Source organism: Heterostelium album, assembly GCF_000004825.1.
Source record: "Heterostelium album PN500 unplaced genomic scaffold PPL_contig8, whole genome shotgun sequence".
Taxonomy (NCBI): domain Eukaryota; phylum Evosea; class Eumycetozoa; order Acytosteliales; family Acytosteliaceae; genus Heterostelium; species Heterostelium album.
This window is the reverse complement of record NW_008805085.1, coordinates 1-19413: the sequence shown is the minus strand read 5'-3', so window position 1 is coordinate 19413 and position 19413 is coordinate 1. Positions and strand designations below refer to the sequence as shown.

The window sequence follows — 19413 nt, the reverse complement described above, 5'->3', positions numbered from 1 at the left end:
TCTTTATGTTTTGTTTAATTAAAAGTGGATGGAGGTGAATATAATACTTTTTCAACTCTGTCTAATTTGATATATACATATATATATTAAAAATAAAATAAACAATTCCTTGCTATGGTTATTTTTGATCAGCTGATCATAATCAAAATTGTCAAACACGATCTCAATCTCATTTTCTAATGTCGATAAAGCACCAAACCTTTTGATTTATGAATAAATATCACCAGAGATAGAATCGATTGTTTGTTTTGTTAATTTTTACTCGGGTCAATAAACAGTTTATCCCTGCCATGCTATCACATTAAAAAAGTTGATTCTTATAATATTAAAAGGAAACAATTTAAAAAATATACTGTTAATTAAAATGAAATGAGATACTAACTCACTCTTCTTATTTACTTTAATTTTAACAATCGACTTGGTATGCCTAACCACTAAGGTTATGTCATTTTATTGGAAATGATTCAGAAATCACTGTCAACAAACTCACCCTTCTTCCCCGCACTACCAATTTCCAAATCAGATTGATTTATAATCAATCAGAGTTGGTCACTATCTAGTAGTTGCAAGTAACTTAATTTACAACCAAAATGCTAGTAGTTTCAAAAATCTATTTAAACCATTCTATTCATTTCAACATCAATCATCTTCCAAAATAAAATTAAACAAAAAACAATTAAAAGCCACTTAATTAAAAATACTATAAATATTTGTTATATCTAACATTGTTTTGTTTTAATTTCAACAAAAATAAATATAAAAATGACTGAACCATTAGAATCAAAATTCAAATTAAAAATTAGATCAAAATCCAAAATAAACTTAATAGGTAATTAATTATTTTTATTATTAATATTATATTTATTTTTTATTAATATAAATTCTATCTATTTAATATCTTGGAAAAACTATAGATAATATAAAAAATTTGACTATTAGAAAAAAGAAAAAAAATAATCCAACCAATATTGAGGATATTTCTTTTAATGAAAATACAACAACTAATAAAGAAACTCCTACATTACCAGAAACAACAACTACTTCAAATACAACTCAAACAAATAATAACAATGTTAATTTTACAATATCATTAAATAGTTCCGGTGTTATGGAGCACAATAATAGTCCCTCATCATCTTCTTTGTCAAAGTCTTTGACTTTTTGGACACCTTGGTAATATATATTACGGTACATATATTTATTATTTATTCCATAGTATCCAATCAACAATCCAAATTAACTTCAACCAATAAACTAAAGTTTATGTAAAATAATAAAAATGATCAAAAAAATCAAACAAATTAAATTTAAATGTATAGATGATGTTGTCATCAAATTCGGAAATATTATAGGTTCTAGAGATATGATGTCATATCTCTTAATTACAACATTAATAAAGTTTAATTAAATAATTAATTAAATAATTATTTAATTTAATTAAAGAATTAATCATTTGATGTCGTCAACATTTTTTACATTTATAGTGTGAGCAGTTATAATCTGGTCTTAGTAATGAGAGTAAATCAATTGATGACATCAACACTCCCACCATCTATTAGGTTGACATCAACATATAGTTTTGTATTATCATATCTCTTACCTATAGAGATGGTTGAATAAATGTTGACATCAACATTTTATTTAATAAAAACAATAATAATAGTAAAGTAGTTAGGGTCTAGAAAATTCAAAGGAGACAAAAATGATGGTGTCATTAGTATAGTCTTTTAATTATTAATAGACCAATGAAAATATCATAAACTGTCGAGTGTCCCTATCGAACAGTCATATGACATCAACATTGAATTATATAATTTTTAATTAATTTAATAGGATTGAACTCTATATCTTTATTTAAACCTATTTTTGATTCTATTTTGAAATCAAAGAGATAAATAAAAAAATCAAAAACCACTTGATTCACAATCTGTTGTTTTTATATTTGATAAAAAAAATGACTGATTCTACATGAATAATTATTTTTATTTTTGTTAAGTTTTTCAATTTCATCCAACTATAAAAGGAAACCCGAGAAATCAGTTTAAATCATCAGTTTAATTAATCAATCAAAAACATCATAAATTACTATTTTTAGTTTAAAAAACATTAATTTAATTTAAATTTTAAGTTGAATCATTAAATTTTTTTATTTTTAATTTAAAAAATCAAAATAAATTTTATCAAAAATGTTAATTAGTAAGTGATTGAGATATAAATTAAATGTCAACATAAAAAAAATTGAATTATTAATTTGTTTTACAAAATTATCTAGATGCTTTAAAAAATATTTCGTTCAAATCATCTACCCAAAATGGTGGTGAAATTAAAATCAACACTACATCAGGTAGTAATACCAATACAAGTATTGAGACATCCAATCAAATTCTAGCTCAAAGCTTCTCTAAACCATTCTGGTCCGTTTGGTAACCCATTATATATATATATGTGATTCCATTTATAATCTAAAAATTAAATATTTATGTCGACAAAAATATTTAATTATAGAAGCCTGTATAAAATTCAAAATCATCAAAAAATGTACAACCTAAACAACATAAAAACAATTAAAATAAAAATTAATTTATTTTATTTTATTTATTATCCTAATATAAAACAAAAATAGATCTAGTTCTATATTTATTTCCTTTTCTATTTTAATCAAAAACAATAAATAATAAATGTTAATTTGTTTTTCAAATTTATTTGTGCAATGAATTAAATATTTATTAATGAATTATTTAGGTTAAATAAATCTAAATCTATTTGTGACATCACAAAACCATTTATTCCTCTCAAGTAAACCAATCAATTTGAGGGGTAAAATAGAACAACATTGGCGATAAACATGGTAATTTGATTATCAATTTTTTGAGAAATTCTTATTATTGTCCATCCTTACAATATTGGAATTAAAAACCAAGCTAGTAATGTGTAATAGTAACAATATTTATTTAGGTTCCTAATTAAATTCAACCACTATTATTAAAAACAAATATCAAATATATAAATAAGTTTGTTTTTTGGATTTTTTAACAATCGTTATATTGGAATAGTTTATTGGTATATGAACAATATAATTGGAACTGTTAAAATGATCAAATCATTGATTAAATTTATAAAATATCATTAAAAACAATACACCCAAAACAACGATCAAGATTGTGGTTGATTTTTGAACATGTGTGTTTGTTGAACATACACTCCACAGATATCCATTATTGTGAATTTTCTTTTGATTTTGGAATGGGGTTGAAGAATTGATTATTAAATAGGTAATACCAATATATAGAAATATACCAATATTGATTAAATAAAACACAAATGACATATTATAAACAGTTTCAATAAAATTGTTTAATGTTGTTTGGAAATCTATTAAAATTCAATAAAAATGAGATCCTCATTTACTACTATACCATCCACATTAACTGATATGTTTACTTCTTGAACGGACTATTGATGATCATCAAATTTCATGTCCAAATAGAAAAATATAAATACTAGTTTTTCATACCCAAATCCAATCACTTCTCTACACTTAATCAAGAAAACTATATCTCTAAACTTAATCTTTCTAAAATGTTAATCAGTAAGTAATTTTTTAACTCTTAGTTATTTTTTAAAATTTTAGAACTAATTATTTTTTTTTCTTTTAAATAGAATCTATTATGAATCTTTCAGTTCAACCAAACAATAATAGCGATAAGTTGAATTCCTCTTTTAATCAATCAATAAATAGCGCAACTAATCAAACCAATACTCAATTAACTAAAACTCCATGGACACAAGCTTTTTGGACATGTTGGTAAAATCTAAAAAATAACATTTAATATATTTTTTGTATTAAAACAAAAGATTCGATTTCTACAAAGTATCAATATGAATTTTGTAAATTAATTTTATTTATTAATAATAAAATCATTAATTAATATTTTTTAATATTAAAGAAATATAAAGTTTCATCATAATATTTGTTTAGAATGTAAGATTTATTATATAAAAAAACATTTATATGATTAAATTAAATAAATAAATATTTTATTAATAATTTATCCAGTCATATGAAATAAATCGTTGATTTTAATAAATTTTAATTTTGTTTTTAAGATAAATATTATATTTTAGTTCTATTTTAAAATTACCATGCTGCCCAGAATGGTTTGGAAAAAGATGCAGTAGTTTGAGTTGTTGTTTGGCTTCCATTTACTGATGAGGAATGCGAAACATTTTTAGAGTAACTAGAGCTTAGTAAATCAGAAGAAGAGTTGAATGAAAGGTTTTTTAAAGATTCTATTTTTAAAAAAAATATATTAGTAATTTTAATTAAACTATAAAATTTTAATGAGAAATACTTACGAATTAGCATTTTTGATTAAATAAATATATTGGTTTGTTTTAAATATTCTGTAGGATAAAAAAAATATCTAATAGGTTAAAAAAATTAAATTTAGATATTTACTAAATAGAGTTAGTTTATGGTTTATAAAAGAAGAGTGTTTTCCGGACTGAGTAGAATAATGATAAACAATTTAAGGTTTAAATAGCTTTCTATAAATTTGATTATTTCTCTTTGGTTACAATTTCCTGTCATTTATCCATTTGATAACAAGGAGTTTTTCAATACACATGGGATGAAGCAGTTGTTGTAATACAATAAGTACCCAATTATTGTTAAACACTATAAGATTCATGATCGAATGTGGATTATATTAATTATATCAAATTAATTGTATATACACTTTCGAAATTAGTGACCTATAATATTGTATCATGTTAGCAAAAGTTAAAAAAAAATTTGAAATTTGTAATAAATTTATTCTTAAACTAATTTTAACGATCACAGAGCAAAGTGATTTGCAACCATTGAGAAAAGTACTTGTTTTCCACCAATTGTTTTATTGTATTCAATTAAAATTTAATATTGATAATGGTTTCCAGTTTTTTTTTGTTTATCAATTTTGGTTGTTAATATTCAAGGGGAATGATGATAGACTTGATTGATTCACTAATTTTTCATTTGATTTTTAAAATAACATAATGTTGTAATCAACATCTTTAATTTAAACACCCTTATAAACAACACTAAACAACCATCATCAAACATCAACAGATGATCATATATTGACATATCACTTTCATTATGACAGCCAATCAGACCAGAGTATTTGGTGATAGTTATTAAGTTCTACATCAAAAAAACCTATAATTATTGGTAATCCTCTCAATCTTCCGATCTTTATTCATCCAAAGTTTAAATTTTTGTTTTTTTTTTCTGTTGATCAAGAGAATAAACTTTCTTTCTACAAAAACACTCTCCTTTCTTATTGATCAAGATATAAATCAAAAAAAATCAAGTGAAATCAAACACGAAATTTGATGATAAACATAAACACCCAAATGTTAAACATAAACATCTTACCCCCACCACATGATAATTTGAAAAAAATACTAAATTCATATATAAATAGACTGTTTTTAATTGATTGTGTTAGTAGTAGAAAAGTTTGGAGAACACCCAAAATCTATTAATCACCCCGACATGTGATTATAGATTCTCAACATCTTCTTTGATATTCAAACCACCAAATAATTTTCATATGATGTATTTTTATTCAACACTCTTTCTGGGTTATTTTGATGGGGTGTCAATCATTGGGTACTGACAAATTAATAATAAAACAAAAGTAGTATAAAATTTAGATTAAAATAATAAAAAAAAAGTTTACTTTAACTGTACTATTAAAAAATATATAGAAATCTATAATAATTATGAATTCATCAACATTTCTTATTACTTTTATTAAAAGACAAACATCTATTGACTATATTAGTGTTGTTCATACATTTATATATATATAAAGTATTGAATTTAGAATGAAAGAAGAGTTTATAAAAAAATCATAAAGTATCTGTTTATTAATTTTTAAACAATGTTATTATGGAACCTAGATGTGTGTGATAATTCTTTACATAGTTGTCTAAGAAATACTTTGTTTCCTTAAAGAATACATCCAATATTGAAATTTTAACATGCTGAACGGAATGTCTATTGATATTGTTATTACAAAATTGTTGTTGACTTGGTATTGTTGTTGTTGTCGCTTTTATTGCTGTTGTTGTTGTTTCAGCAGTATTATCTAAATACTCTATGAAATCAAATACTATGTCTTTATCCTTAATTAATAGTACAGTTAATTTACGAAGATATCTATTGTTTACAACACTTGTGAGCATATTGAATGTAAAAACGATTTGGTTCAACTTTAACTTTACAATATAGAGTTGAGAGAAGTTTGATGGAATGGCCATATCCATTAAACTCAACTTTGTACAAACTTGACCACCATATTTGCCATGTTTAAAAATGTTTTCAGCTGCACTATGTAATTCATTCGATGAATCCATCGTAAGTGATAAATACTTTAAATTTCTATTTGGAATGGAACCATTGTTGTTGTTGTTGTTGTTGTCTAGTTGGTAATCTGTCGAGTCTGACTTTAAATTGATGGAAATATTTGCAATTAAAGATTGATCTACTAGATTTATCCAATTACGATTCAATTCTCTCAGATGGAGAATCAGTTTCTTAATGGATTGTGACTCCATGAGGAACTCTCTGATGTTTTGGTGAACCGGTAGATCGAAATCGTAGCACAGTATTGTAATTTTCCTGAGTTGAACCAACCTTGGCAGACATGACTTGTAATCATACTCCATGAAATCACTGATGCTTAAATATCTAAGATAGCTACACGTCTGATCCATCAAAACATTAACATTTTCCATTGTAGTCGATGACAAATGTAAATGAATACTAATGTTATTGATATTATTATTGTTATTATTATTGTTATTATTATTGTTACTATTATTATTATTATTATTACTATATATATTCATTTGACCACCATATGAAATTGGTGTAATAAGGTGAACTCTAGATTTCAATGTTTTGGAGAAATCGAATAACTTTTCCGAAAGTGGAGATATTATTTTAAATATAGGTTTGCTCAAATCTAGAGAATCGAATCTTCTTATGGAATCGATTTGAAACTGGGATAGCGAACCTCCTTTACACTTTACATAAACCATCTTTACTGAATTGAAATAGAATGGTTTCATACTCTCAGGAATTGTAATGTTTGAAAGTTGAGTTGTTTTGGGTTTTTGTAGGAAACCTGTAAATTGTTTGAAGTATGACTTTAAAATTCCAACTAATTGACTATCATTTTCATTATTGCTGTTGTTATTGCTATTGATATTGTTGTTGTCGATAGAATCTGAAGAACTATCTAATAAAGGATCTTTAATCGATCTTTCGAATATATAGAAAATTGAAGGACCTTTGATCAGGCACCATGGATTGTTGTAGTGACTCCAACTCTCTCTATGATTGTCACCAACGTTTGAGTACCGAGCCAAAGTATTGGATACTGCTCTAAACCAAAATTTTGAAACTAATGCTAACTTTAATTTAAAAACAAAAGGCAGAGGAACATGATCAAACTTTTCAAATAAACAATATTCAACAATCTTTGATTGTATAACATTTGAAAGATTAATTATATCCCTGTTATTATTATTATTATTACTAATACTACTAATATTATTCATTTTTATAAAAAAAAATCAAAACAAAATAAAGTTTTATAAAACAATCAGATTTACCAACAAAGATATTCACAATAAATTTAGTGCACACCTATCATAATGCCGAAGTTTTTTTTGTAAAATGATCATAAATTTGTGGGTTGCTCCAGTAACAAAAAATTAACAAAAAAAAGAGAATGTTTTTTTTTTTAATAAAAATAATTCAGTGTTTAAAATAGATACAAAACATATTAAATATTCATATTTGTAATTATAATTATTTATTTTTTTTAAATTAATTCTATTTAGATAAAAACAAAAAAAAAAAAAGAAACAATATCAATTCTAGAATTCAATTAAAAACTAAAAAAAAAATAGATAAATAATGAATAAGAATATTCATTCAACATCAATGATAACATCATTGACAAGTAAAAAGAAAAAGATAAATGTACTATTGACTGGATCCAATGGATTTGTAGGTAGAAACAGTATTAAACCATTAATTGAATCTGGATTATATAATGTCTATGCTTTGTTGAGATCGAGAAGTGTTGGTGTTTCTTCTGCTGCTGCTGCTCCTGCTTCAAAGAATAGCGGTGGTAGTGGTGATGCCAGCGGTAGTTCAAAGAAGAATGTACCAAATATATTTAAAGAGTATGCTGCCAATCCTTCGTTCAATGTACTCTATGGAGATATCGTTGATCTGGTATCGGACAGTCAGAAGTCTGTTGTTGAACATCTACGTCGTCTGATATTCATTAACAACATCGATGTCATAGTGCATCTAGCTGCAGCCATGGATTTCTATCCGGACGACAACAGCGTTGTCTTCAAAACCAACGTCATCGCCACCAAGAATCTACTTGAATCGACCATCTACAATTCATCACTAGATGAATACGATGTAGAAGACAATGATGAAGATCAAGATAATAATAATAGTAGTGATGATAATAATAGTAATAACAATAGTGATAATGAAAATAGTGTAAATAGTAGCAGTAGCAGTAGTAGTAATAGCAATAGTAATGTAAATAATAGTAGTAATAAAAGAATAAATGGAAATGTAATGATAAAAAGATTTATATATTGTTCGTCGACGGAAGCAATGGGTGGAGTGTATCCGGCGAATGGTGTACTGAGAAACGAGTATGCTTTCGAGTGTCGACCAAACTTTTACTATGGTGAGACAAAGCTGGAGGCAGAGGATGCCGTGCGTCAGATGGAACGACGCTACGGTTTGGATACGATCATTCTTAGGATAACCGGTATCTACGGTAAAGACGATGACTTTTCAGTGTTTGAGATGATACAGGCTATCAGTTACGGTCTCATCTTCTTCATTCCGTCGTTTGCCACCGGTAGTGTCATGTATACACACATCGACGATGTCGTGAGCAGTCTGCTACTCGCCATCAGGAAGAAGCGAACCGCACTAGACGATACCAAGCCAGACCATCTTCCGTACACCTACGTCATCTGTCCGGACAAGGGAATGTCGTATCGCGACGTCTTGATATTCATCAACGAGAAACTCAACCGTATGAAACCAAGACTCGTACTGCCAGGTGTAATCGTACAGCCTGTCATCGGTTTCGTAGGAAAGATCTTTTATCTCTTTAAAAAGAAGAAGTTCTTATATAAATCTGATACTTTAATTCGGTATGTTTATCACATCATTCATTAATAATAAACTAAACTAAACTAAACTAAACTAAACTAAACTAACTTTCGAATATTAATATCGATATATATTTATTTAGAATGTCTGAAGATAGATTGTTCAGTAATGATAGAGCAAAGAAGGAATTAGGATTCAAACCACAATATAGTTTCAAACAAGGATTGAATGTTACCATTGAAGAGTATATGGAGAATGATAGAATATCATATTACCCTGTTTCACCATTGTTTATTGCATCTATTATGCTAATATTGTTTGTTAAATTTATAACAACTTGGTTTAAATAAAAATAGATAGATAGATAAATAGATAGACAAATAATAGATAGAAACACATATTTAAATCCAGAATATTAAACAAAATAATAAATAAATAAACCTGTAGAATTAATTATATCAAATTCCTTAATCTTGGTATGGTACCAATAATCAATCAATCAACCAATCAACTTTCAAACTTATACTTTAATAACAACGAAACAAACAAACAAACAAACAAACAAACAAACAAACAAACAAACAAACAACAATAACAAACAGAAAAATAAATATAAATCTTTTAAATAGTCATGAGATGCGCTCTCTTTCTCTCTCTCTAGTTATAGTACAACCAACCTTATTATTAGCAAAGGTTGTGTAGTTTATTCTTATTCGTACATTTATTCATTCCTAAACCTAATTAATATCTATCTTTGATTATTATTATTATTATTACTAATAGTTATTGAGTGGTCTAAATTCAAGTAATTTAACTTCAAATATTAATGTGCTGTTTGCTGGAATGATACCTCCGAATCCACTCTCACCATAACCAAAATCTGTATTTGTTATATTTAGTTTTTTTATAGATGATAAACTTGAGTTAGATATAGATAGAGCAGAGTTTAATCTATAAACTATAACATGTACTACATACCTGGGCTGATTGTAAGTATAGAAGTTTCTCCAACTGGTATTATAAAATTAGTTAGTTATAAGAGATGTTCTTATCATGATAGAGTTTGTTTGCGTTTTTCTATTACTTACCGCTCATCTGACTAATACCAACTTCCCAACCTTTAATAACTAGGTATTGAATAGTTTAGTAAGTTATTTATTCTACATTACAGATCAAATTGATGAATAACGAGTTAAATTTTAACATACCACTATTTCTACCAAGAACAAATTCGTAGGGAACTCCACGCTTATAGGAAGTATCGAAAACGGTTCCATCTTCTAGTTTTCCAGTATAGTGTACTGTGACGATGTCACCTTGTGGTGGCTTAACACCGTTACCCTGTTGGAGAACTTCAATATTGACACCCTGAAATACAAATAACACAACAAGAAATAAATCAATTTCAATCAAATCAATTAAATTATCAATAAAATTAGTGAACATAGTCCTTCTATTTATAAATAATTATCATTTACCATTTATATTTATTAATTAGATAAATGCTTTTCAAAAAACCAACACTATTTTTTTGGTTGTTTGATCAGCAGAGCAGAGAGTGACCACTAAAAAATAAAAATAAAAATAAAATATTTTTTTCAGTTTGTGTTCTTTCGATAAAGATAAATTATATATATATAAATGGTTAGTGATAAATAAATCTTATGATATGTTAAATATGTTAGATATTTTAGATTGGATTATTAATAATAGATATATCTCTATTTTTGAAAATGAACATTATAGGGTGTAGATAAGGTAGTTATTAAAGCAGGTAATGGAATCAAGCCACCAAAAGGTGTCACTGTGACTGTTCACTACATTGGTAAATTGAAGGACGGTACCATTTTCGATAACTCTATCAAGAAAGGTGTACCCTACACATTCAAACTTGGTTTCGGTAAAGTAATTAAGGGTTGGGATCAAGGTGTTGCAGAAATGTCAGGTAAGTAATTAATAGCTATATATAGATATCTTTTTATCATTGGAATGCCCATACATACCCATAACTAACTCTACTACTATGAAAATCTATTCTAGTCGGTGAAAAGGCAGAACTTACTATCACCCCAGGTAATTATCATTATTCAATCAATCAATCAATTCATATTCATTTTTTCTAATATAACTTTTGGTTCATCATCTATAAAACTACTTTTGTTTTCATTTTAAACTATTTAGATCTTGGATATGGAGCTCGTGGTATCCCAGGTGTCATTCCAGGTAACTCTGTTTTGATCTTCGAAGTTGAATTAATCACCTTTAAATAAACAATCATCATAACATCATTTTGGTCACCAAATATTAATTAAATAAAATGTGTTAATACATGAAGATACAACCCAAACATTTAAATCAACGCTGCAATCGAATAGTTAATAAAGAAAGTAGTAAAATGTTGCCAATGAAAATGTATTTGAAAAGTCTTCTTCAATAATCAGACTTAATCAATCACCTCTATGTATCTGTAGATGATTTGTAGTACCTGTACCTTCCTTTCCAATGGCACAAAATCAACATCACTCGGTGATCATCAAACAAGAGTGTTACAACACACTTAAGAAATCTCAAGTCTTATCTTTGATATAAAATGATCAATCATCGCCTAAATAAAAAAAAGTTCAATTAATAATCACAAGCTAATAATTTTAGTGTTAGACCATGTTGATCCGAAAGCAAATTTTATTTATTTTTTATTTTTTTTTATTTTTTGTCACAACAACACACCACCCAGCAAAATTAAACATCATGAAAAATTTGAACATCATTAACAATTTTCCTTAGAATCTAAATTTATAATATATAATGGTAAGTTGATATTACAAAACAACAATAGTATTCATTCAATTTAATGGTTGATATCTGTAGGGTGTTGATATTAAAGTAATTAAGCCAGGTAATGGTTCAAAGCCAGTCAAAGGAAATTCAGTGACTGTACACTACACCGGTAAACTTACAAACGGTTCCGTTTTCGATTCATCACACAAGGTAAGTTTATATTTTCATATGAATATCCAATTTTTCAACTAACTTATTGAATATATCGAACATTTCAGAGAAACACTCCTTTCAATTTCACTTTGGGTATTGGTAAGTATTCTGTCATTATAAATGAAAGAAATTATCATAATAAACTAATATTTATATATATATATATATATATATAGGTCAAGTCATTAGAGGATGGGATGAAGGAGTTCTTCAGGTTTGCATTTATAATCTAACAAATAACAAATAAGATCTATTATCAGTATTAACACTTTATTTTAATCTTAAAATATTCAATCTTTTTTGAAATGTCACTCGTTATTGTTTTTTCATATGAAATCGACTTTAAAGATGTCAGGTAAGTAGTAATAGAAGTTTTAAAACATTTATCATTGAACACTCTTTGCTAACGTTATGAAATTATAATTCAGTTGGAGAAGTTTCTGAGCTTACCATCTCCCCAGACTTTGGATACGGTGCACGTGGTGCTGGAGGTCTCATCCCACCAAATGCCACTTTGATCTTCGAAGTCGAGTTGATCTCATTCAAATAGATAAATAAATATCATCATATCAACAGCTTAAATAAAATAAATAAAAAAAAAATCATAACATTTATTAAACATTGCTGTAAGCATTGAAATTAGTGAATAAGATACCCTTTTTTTTTATAAACAAAACACAACACCCTACTCTTATTCATTCATTCATTGTTGAACACAACAAAACACACTACATTTTTTATTCATTTCTGGTCACACAACCCATTATCAATAATGTTATTCATTCATTCTATTTTTTGATAGAGACAATTATCATCTAACTATTTCTTTATTATTATTATTATACTGTTCGAAAGTTTTGTTATTAAAAATGGTACTATTTATTTATTAAAAAAAAAGATAAGAAATCTATTTATTCTAATTCATTATTTTTAGGGTATAAGGGTAAGAGTGATCAGAAATGGTGATGGAAGAAAACCTAAAACAGGTGATGTTGTGACTATTCATTATACAGGTAGATTGACTAACGGTACAATATTTGATTCCTCTGTAATGGTAAGTTAGATAATATATTTTTTCTTTTTTGTCAAATAACTAAATTATTAAAAATTGTTTTAGAAAGGTACTCCATTTACTTTTAGAATTGGATTAGGTATTATTATTAGATAATCAATTGTCTATTAAAAGTATAGTTTTATTTATTCATTCTTGAAAATAGGTCAAGTAATTAGAGGATTCGATCAAGGACTTTCTCAGATGTCAACTGGTGAAATTGCACAATTAACTATATCTTCTGGTAAATATTTCTTTTACTTAAATAATTGGGTGCCTCAAAATTAAATAAATATTTTTTTAAATAGATTTGGCCTATGGAGTAAAAGGAACTCAAGGAATTCCTCCAAATTCCACATTGATTTTTGAAATCGAAGTTTTATCCATTCAACAAAATCCTGACTATTAAATAATTAAAAAGTATTTGATACTACTTCAAACATTAAGAAAATCATTAATAATAAAAAATTAATGAGGAATTACTGAACCAATAATTGCAATCTACATCTCACTAGGGTAAAGTAGAAAAATAAACTTCTAAAACTTTTCTTTAATATGATTATATGAAAACCATATTAAAAGAATTTGATATTAATTCTTGGAGAGATAAAATTTTATTTTTTATTTGATGCTACAAAGAATTAGAGGAAGTAAGTGATGGGGTTTTAAAAACTATTGTTACAACGATTACTCCTAAAAAGGAAAAATTTAATTAATCAAATCAATTTAAACCCACTGGTATTTAAAATAGTTAAATAGAATGAGAGAAGTAGAACAAAATTACTAAATATGTATATTTTAATTAAACTGCTAACATGTTTGAGGATAAGTGTTGTTGAATGAGAATTCACCCTTTTTTAATATATTATTTTTTTATAATCTAAATTGAATTGAAAGCAATTAACTTACAATATAATTGAAAAAATAAATTTTCAATATCTTGTTAAACGATTATTGAAAGTTTTACAAAAAAAAATATTGCAACAATTCATTTTTGATGTTGATAATCAAATCATTATTAATAGATATAAATAAGATTAGATATCGTATGAAAAATAAATAAATAAATTTTAAGCAAATAGACATAACTTTAAAAAAAAAAAAAACAAAAGAGTAAATAATAAACTTGTATATATATTATTCTTTCATATTCAATTATTTATTATTCTTTCTATTATATATATATATATATACTATTACTACTACTGTTTATAATATTAAATAATTTATATTAAACTTTTTGTTTTGTTTTGTTTTTTGTTTGCTTTTTATTATTATTGTTATTAATAAAAACAAAAAAAAACAAAAATGAAAGAGTCTGTAGTTGTTGATGGTGTTAATAGTGGCAGCAGAAAGAGAAAGGAAGAGGATGATGATGATGGTAGCATTAATGATGATGGTAGTACTGAACAGCTCGGTCATAAAAGAGTGAAACAACCAAACAATGATGACGTAGAGGAAGGTGAACTTGATGAATTTGCGACATCAACACCACCCATTCCACCGACTGGAAACATCGACAATCATCAATCATCCTCCAATGCAGGCTATAAAAACAATAATAATAATAATAATAATAACAACAACAATACTATGAATAGTCCATCAAAAGGTTCATCTAATCAATCGTTTTCACCATCTCGATATAGAGATAACAGAGATAGTAGAGATAACAGAGATAGAGATACCAGAGACTATAAATCATATGACAGAGATAGAAGAGAGGATCGAGATAGAGATAGAGATAGAGACAGAGACAGAGAAAGAGAGAGAGAAAAAGAAAGAGAAAGAGAAAGAGAAAAAGAAAGGGAAAAGGAAAAAGAAAAAGAAAGAGAAAGAGAAAGAGAGAGGGAAAGAGATAGAGATAGAGATAGAAGAGATGATAGACATAGATATGATAATAGAGATAGGGACAGAAGAGATGATAGAGAAAGATATGATAATAGAGACAGAGATAGAGATAGAGACTATGGAAGAGGTGGTAGAGGTGGAAGATATGATGATAGAGATAATAGAGACAGAAGAGATGATGATCGAGATAGAAACCATAGAGATAGAAACATGAAAGATACCGGTAGAGGTGGTGGTGGAGGTGGAAGTAGGGATAACAGAGATAGAAGAGATGATAGAGATAATAGAGATAGAGATAGTAGAGGCGATAGTAGAGGCGATAGAAGAGATGACAACAGTAGTAGAAATGGAGATAGATCAACATACTCTTACAATAATGATGGACAGAGAGATAGTGAAATGATATCAAGCGAGTATTCAGTTAAAGATAGTGCATCAAAGATTGAAGTAAAGTCAACATCATCATCATCATCGAATTCATCTACTGAGTTATCAAGACAGCAACAACAACAACAACAACAATCATCAACGAAAAATATTGATAAGAAAGAACCGGCAATCACCACAAATTCATCAACGTCTTCCTCACCATTGGATACAGTCGCTGTCATCACCAAAGAGGACCAAGAGGAAAGAGAGAGACAGATTCTGGAGGAGAGTAGATTAAGAAGACAGAGAATCAGAGAGAAATACGAACAAGAACAAATGGAGAAACAATCGTCAACCTCTGCTACTATTTCTACAACAACAACTACTACTACAAAAGAGACAATTGACAAAGAAAAAGAAAAACAAAAAGATAAACAAAAAGATGAAGATGATACTTTAAGTGAATTCCAATGGATGAAAAGCAATAATAATAATAACAACGTTGAGAATGGCGACGGAGAGAATGAAGACGAATCGGAATCATGTTCATCCGAAGAAGACTTGCAGAAACGTGGAAAGATAGATGTCAACGATTTGAAAGTTAAAACAAATGTATTGGTGAAGACTAGTACTACTACTACACCACCAATTACCACTACAACAAACAAGATGTCGGCACCACCTGTTGTTGATATGTTTAGCGATTCGCCAACCGATGAATCAGCAGCCGATCAAATGGCACTGGAGATGAACTTGCAATCCGCTCACAACGCAAACGATCTGAATCTCACTGATAACTGGGACGATCAAGACGGTTACTACAAGTACAAAGTTGGTGAAATCATTGACAAGTATCAGATCTATGCACCGATCGGTTCTGGTGTGTTCAGTACGGTAGTTACAGCCAAGAATGTGAACAACAATGAAGATGTAGTCGTAAAGATCATAAGAAACAGACCGTCGATGCATCGTGCCGGTCAGAAAGAAGTTGAAATACTCCAAAAGATCAACAACACAACTACATCCACCAACAACAACACCGCCGCCGCCAACTCTAAAGATCCACAACACAGAAATCATTGTATTCAATTCAAAGATTCATTTACCTATAGAAATCATCTTTGTATTGTATTTGAACCTATGAGGTATGTTTATCTATCGATTCCATTAATCATTGTGTTATTCACTTACTAATTTTATTTTAATATATTAAATATGTTTATATTTAGTATGAGTTTACATCAGTTGATAAAGAAGTTTGGTAAGAATGTTGGTTTGAGTATGAATGCTGTTAGAGTGTATGCAAAACAATTGTTTATGGCATTGAAGCACATTAGAAACTGTAAGATTCTTCACTCTGATATCAAACCCGACAACATAGTGGTCAACGAAGCAAAGAACACCATTAAGCTGTGCGATTTCGGATCAGCAGGTGAACCACACGAATCAGAGATCACACCCTATCTCGTTAGTAGATTTTACAGAGCACCTGAAATCAGTAAGTAGTATTTGTTTGATTGAAAACAACTATTAACTTTAACTAATACAAAATCAATAATCATCTTATGTTACATATTATATATATAGTTTTAGGTATGAAATATGATTATGCAATCGATGTATGGAGTGTTGGTTGTTGCTTGGGAGAGTTGTATACCGGTAAATTCATGTTCCCTGGCAAGTCTAATAATGATATGATCAGATTGTTCCTCGAGTACAAAGGTCCTTTCACAAAGAAGATGCTAAAGAAAGCAGAGTTTGTATCGAAACATTTCAACGATTCTTTTGTGTTTATGAAAGAAGATCGTGATCCTGTTGAACATAAGGTATGTAAAACGATAACAATAACATTCAATATTATTATTATTATACATACTAATTTACAAACTCTATACATATATATATATATATATTTATAGACAATGAAAACACCGGTTGAATTCACAAAACCAACAAAAGATTTCATGAACTATCTCAATCCTAATGGAACTGTACTACCAGAGGCTGAAATGAAGAAACTCCATCAACTCAAAGACCTCATTGAAAGATGTACCACCTTGGAGCCAGAGAAGAGAATTACACCAACCGAAGCATTGAATCATGAATTCCTCAGACCCTACTGAAACATTTAAATCAATATAAACAATCATATAACCATATTTGGTGACCATACATCCAAATATAAAATATATAAATATATATTTTTAAATAAAAAGATTAATTGATTTATTTATTCACTTGAAAAAATTAAGATAAAGAAACATAAATAAATATTAACTTTTTAATTATCAATAATAATAATAATTAAAAAAAAAACAGAAATATAAATATGATAAACTAATAATTATCTATTATTGGTTTATCTGTGAGTTAGAAACTCTAACTGAATCTATCTAATTGTTTGTCAAACTATGATTTCGGATGTTGTGATTGATGATTGTAATTGATTGCTAGATTGCTTGATTGCTTGATTGCTTACTTGACTTAATGTTGTATTGTATTTGATGTGATGATGATGATGCAATGATCATCACCATGATTATACGATATTTTCATCATTAAAATTAGTAGAGTTAAAGTCATCTTCATCGGTACTAGAATCATAATCCAACAATGGTTTTAAACCATCTTTTCTTTCTTTCTTTTTGAGTAGGTCAGATGACCAAGCACCTCCACCACTTCCAAAAGCAGCACCAACCGAGTTCTCCTCTTGAACACGACAATAAAAGATGAATAAAACCAATAATAATATCAGTGAAACAATAACTATAATACCAATTATAATGAATGTTGAATTTCTTAGACCGGGTATATCACGTGAATTATCATTCTCTCCAAATGTGCCTTTAATTTAATTAAATTGTTAACAACTAATGAAATTTCCCATTTTGAAAAAAAAAAATAAAAACCTAAATCTTAACTTACAAGCGACAAACGATAATATTAAAACTAGTAATATACAAAGATTATTGCTATATGATCTTGCTTTTAACATTATTATTACTATTATTTAATAAATTAAGATTATTATTACTTTAAACTTTTACAAAGTTATTGTTTTTAATATTTATTATATTATTATTATTATTATTTATAATATGTAACTAACTAGTAGCAGCTATGGTCGTAGTATATTGATGATTTTAATATAAACATAACAATGTTGTTTATATATACTATAGTAGTATGATATGATAGTTATTATTTATTTATTTATTTTTTAAAAAACAAAAACAATCTTATTAGATATTTTATTTATTTATTTTGATAATTGGTTTGTTTATTATTATTTTGGTTTATGTCTATCTATTTAAATTGAAATATTTATTATTTTTGTAACAATAAGAAACAGAAATAGTGTGAATATGATTCATCTAATAGATTCTTAATATTTATTGTCAAAATAGTAGTATAATATTTATTTATTTTAATTCATCACACAACAACAAGTTATTAGACAAACTAACAATCACCATTTAAATTGTTTGTTTAAAATAGGTGTTGCCAATAAAATCCAAGATAACTTAAAGATGATATCAAAAAAATACCACCAAAATAAAATATTTTAGAAAGGTTTGCAAAAAAATATCTAACTTTTTAAATGTTAAATTTTTTTCGATGATAGTGGTTGTGGCTGTTTTTCACAATTTTTTTTTCTAAGTTTTTGCAATAGAGATTAATATTAAAAAAATAAAATAAAATATCAAACCTTGTTAGATTTTAATAAAAATTAGATAAATAGAAAGTATTTTTATAGTAGATTTAGAATATAAAGTTTGATTTATTCTTTAAAAAAAATTTGAAAGAGTTTGGCCTCTGTTTTTCGATGGGTAAAATGAGTTTTCCAATCTGCATCGGAGTTCGGAGCAAGCTACAACAAACCCGAGAGATCAAAGAATACAGGGACAGACATATTTATCAATGTTATGAAAGATTC

At 27.2% G+C, this 19413-nt stretch overlaps 12 protein-coding genes across 12 annotated transcripts; 8 read left to right on the top strand and 4 right to left on the bottom strand.

The window, feature by feature from the left end:
- Window positions 1-762: 762 nt before the first annotated feature.
- PPL_03653 (uncharacterized protein) lies at window positions 763-1760 on the top strand (the record flags this gene model as incomplete). Its single annotated transcript, XM_020574578.1, has 3 exons — window positions 763-829; window positions 915-1149; window positions 1742-1760. 3 exons carry the CDS (start codon window positions 763-765, stop codon window positions 1758-1760), a joined length of 321 nt encoding a protein of 106 aa, XP_020434992.1.
- A 1819-nt stretch (window positions 1761-3579) lies between these two features.
- On the top strand, window positions 3580-3809 carry PPL_03652 (uncharacterized protein; the record flags this gene model as incomplete). The annotated part of the gene is made up of 2 exons (XM_020574577.1): window positions 3580-3589; window positions 3661-3809. The coding sequence occupies 2 exons, from the start codon at window positions 3580-3582 to the stop codon at window positions 3807-3809; spliced, it is 159 nt and encodes a 52-aa protein (XP_020434991.1).
- Window positions 3810-4138: 329 nt separating this feature from the next.
- Window positions 4139-4366, bottom strand: PPL_03651 (uncharacterized protein; the record flags this gene model as incomplete). The annotated part of the gene is made up of 2 exons (XM_020574576.1): window positions 4139-4290; window positions 4357-4366. The coding sequence occupies 2 exons, from the start codon at window positions 4364-4366 to the stop codon at window positions 4139-4141; spliced, it is 162 nt and encodes a 53-aa protein (XP_020434990.1).
- Window positions 4367-4529: 163 nt separating this feature from the next.
- On the bottom strand, window positions 4530-7614 carry PPL_03650 (uncharacterized protein; the record flags this gene model as incomplete). The annotated part of the gene is made up of 2 exons (XM_020574575.1): window positions 4530-4548; window positions 5990-7614. 2 exons carry the CDS (start codon window positions 7612-7614, stop codon window positions 4530-4532), a joined length of 1644 nt encoding a protein of 547 aa, XP_020434989.1.
- Window positions 7615-7975: 361 nt separating this feature from the next.
- On the top strand, window positions 7976-9564 carry PPL_03649 (NAD-dependent epimerase/dehydratase family protein; the record flags this gene model as incomplete). The annotated part of the gene is made up of 2 exons (XM_020574574.1): window positions 7976-9255; window positions 9357-9564. 2 exons carry the CDS (start codon window positions 7976-7978, stop codon window positions 9562-9564), a joined length of 1488 nt encoding a protein of 495 aa, XP_020434988.1.
- A 426-nt stretch (window positions 9565-9990) lies between these two features.
- On the bottom strand, window positions 9991-10695 carry PPL_03648 (FKBP-type peptidyl-prolyl cis-trans isomerase; the record flags this gene model as incomplete). The annotated part of the gene is made up of 4 exons (XM_020574573.1): window positions 9991-10172; window positions 10193-10225; window positions 10423-10582; window positions 10693-10695. 4 exons carry the CDS (start codon window positions 10693-10695, stop codon window positions 9991-9993), a joined length of 378 nt encoding a protein of 125 aa, XP_020434987.1.
- A 160-nt stretch (window positions 10696-10855) lies between these two features.
- On the top strand, window positions 10856-11484 carry PPL_03647 (FKBP-type peptidyl-prolyl cis-trans isomerase; the record flags this gene model as incomplete). Its single annotated transcript, XM_020574572.1, has 4 exons — window positions 10856-10858; window positions 10961-11159; window positions 11255-11287; window positions 11396-11484. 4 exons carry the CDS (start codon window positions 10856-10858, stop codon window positions 11482-11484), a joined length of 324 nt encoding a protein of 107 aa, XP_020434986.1.
- A 535-nt stretch (window positions 11485-12019) lies between these two features.
- PPL_03646 (FKBP-type peptidyl-prolyl cis-trans isomerase) lies at window positions 12020-12452 on the top strand (the record flags this gene model as incomplete). The annotated part of the gene is made up of 4 exons (XM_020574571.1): window positions 12020-12022; window positions 12107-12202; window positions 12271-12304; window positions 12382-12452. 4 exons carry the CDS (start codon window positions 12020-12022, stop codon window positions 12450-12452), a joined length of 204 nt encoding a protein of 67 aa, XP_020434985.1.
- Window positions 12453-12553: 101 nt separating this feature from the next.
- PPL_03645 (FKBP-type peptidyl-prolyl cis-trans isomerase) lies at window positions 12554-12755 on the top strand (the record flags this gene model as incomplete). Its single annotated transcript, XM_020574570.1, has 2 exons — window positions 12554-12560; window positions 12634-12755. 2 exons carry the CDS (start codon window positions 12554-12556, stop codon window positions 12753-12755), a joined length of 129 nt encoding a protein of 42 aa, XP_020434984.1.
- Window positions 12756-13074: 319 nt separating this feature from the next.
- Window positions 13075-13665, top strand: PPL_03644 (FKBP-type peptidyl-prolyl cis-trans isomerase; the record flags this gene model as incomplete). The annotated part of the gene is made up of 5 exons (XM_020574569.1): window positions 13075-13077; window positions 13140-13259; window positions 13323-13356; window positions 13423-13500; window positions 13565-13665. 5 exons carry the CDS (start codon window positions 13075-13077, stop codon window positions 13663-13665), a joined length of 336 nt encoding a protein of 111 aa, XP_020434983.1.
- Window positions 13666-14564: 899 nt separating this feature from the next.
- prpf4B (PRP4 family serine/threonine-protein kinase) lies at window positions 14565-17599 on the top strand (the record flags this gene model as incomplete). Its single annotated transcript, XM_020574568.1, has 4 exons — window positions 14565-16621; window positions 16706-16974; window positions 17064-17302; window positions 17396-17599. The coding sequence occupies 4 exons, from the start codon at window positions 14565-14567 to the stop codon at window positions 17597-17599; spliced, it is 2769 nt and encodes a 922-aa protein (XP_020434982.1).
- Window positions 17600-18015: 416 nt separating this feature from the next.
- On the bottom strand, window positions 18016-19389 carry PPL_03642 (uncharacterized protein; the record flags this gene model as incomplete). The annotated part of the gene is made up of 3 exons (XM_020574567.1): window positions 18016-18320; window positions 18402-18479; window positions 19359-19389. 3 exons carry the CDS (start codon window positions 19387-19389, stop codon window positions 18016-18018), a joined length of 414 nt encoding a protein of 137 aa, XP_020434981.1.
- Window positions 19390-19413: the final 24 nt, after the last annotated feature.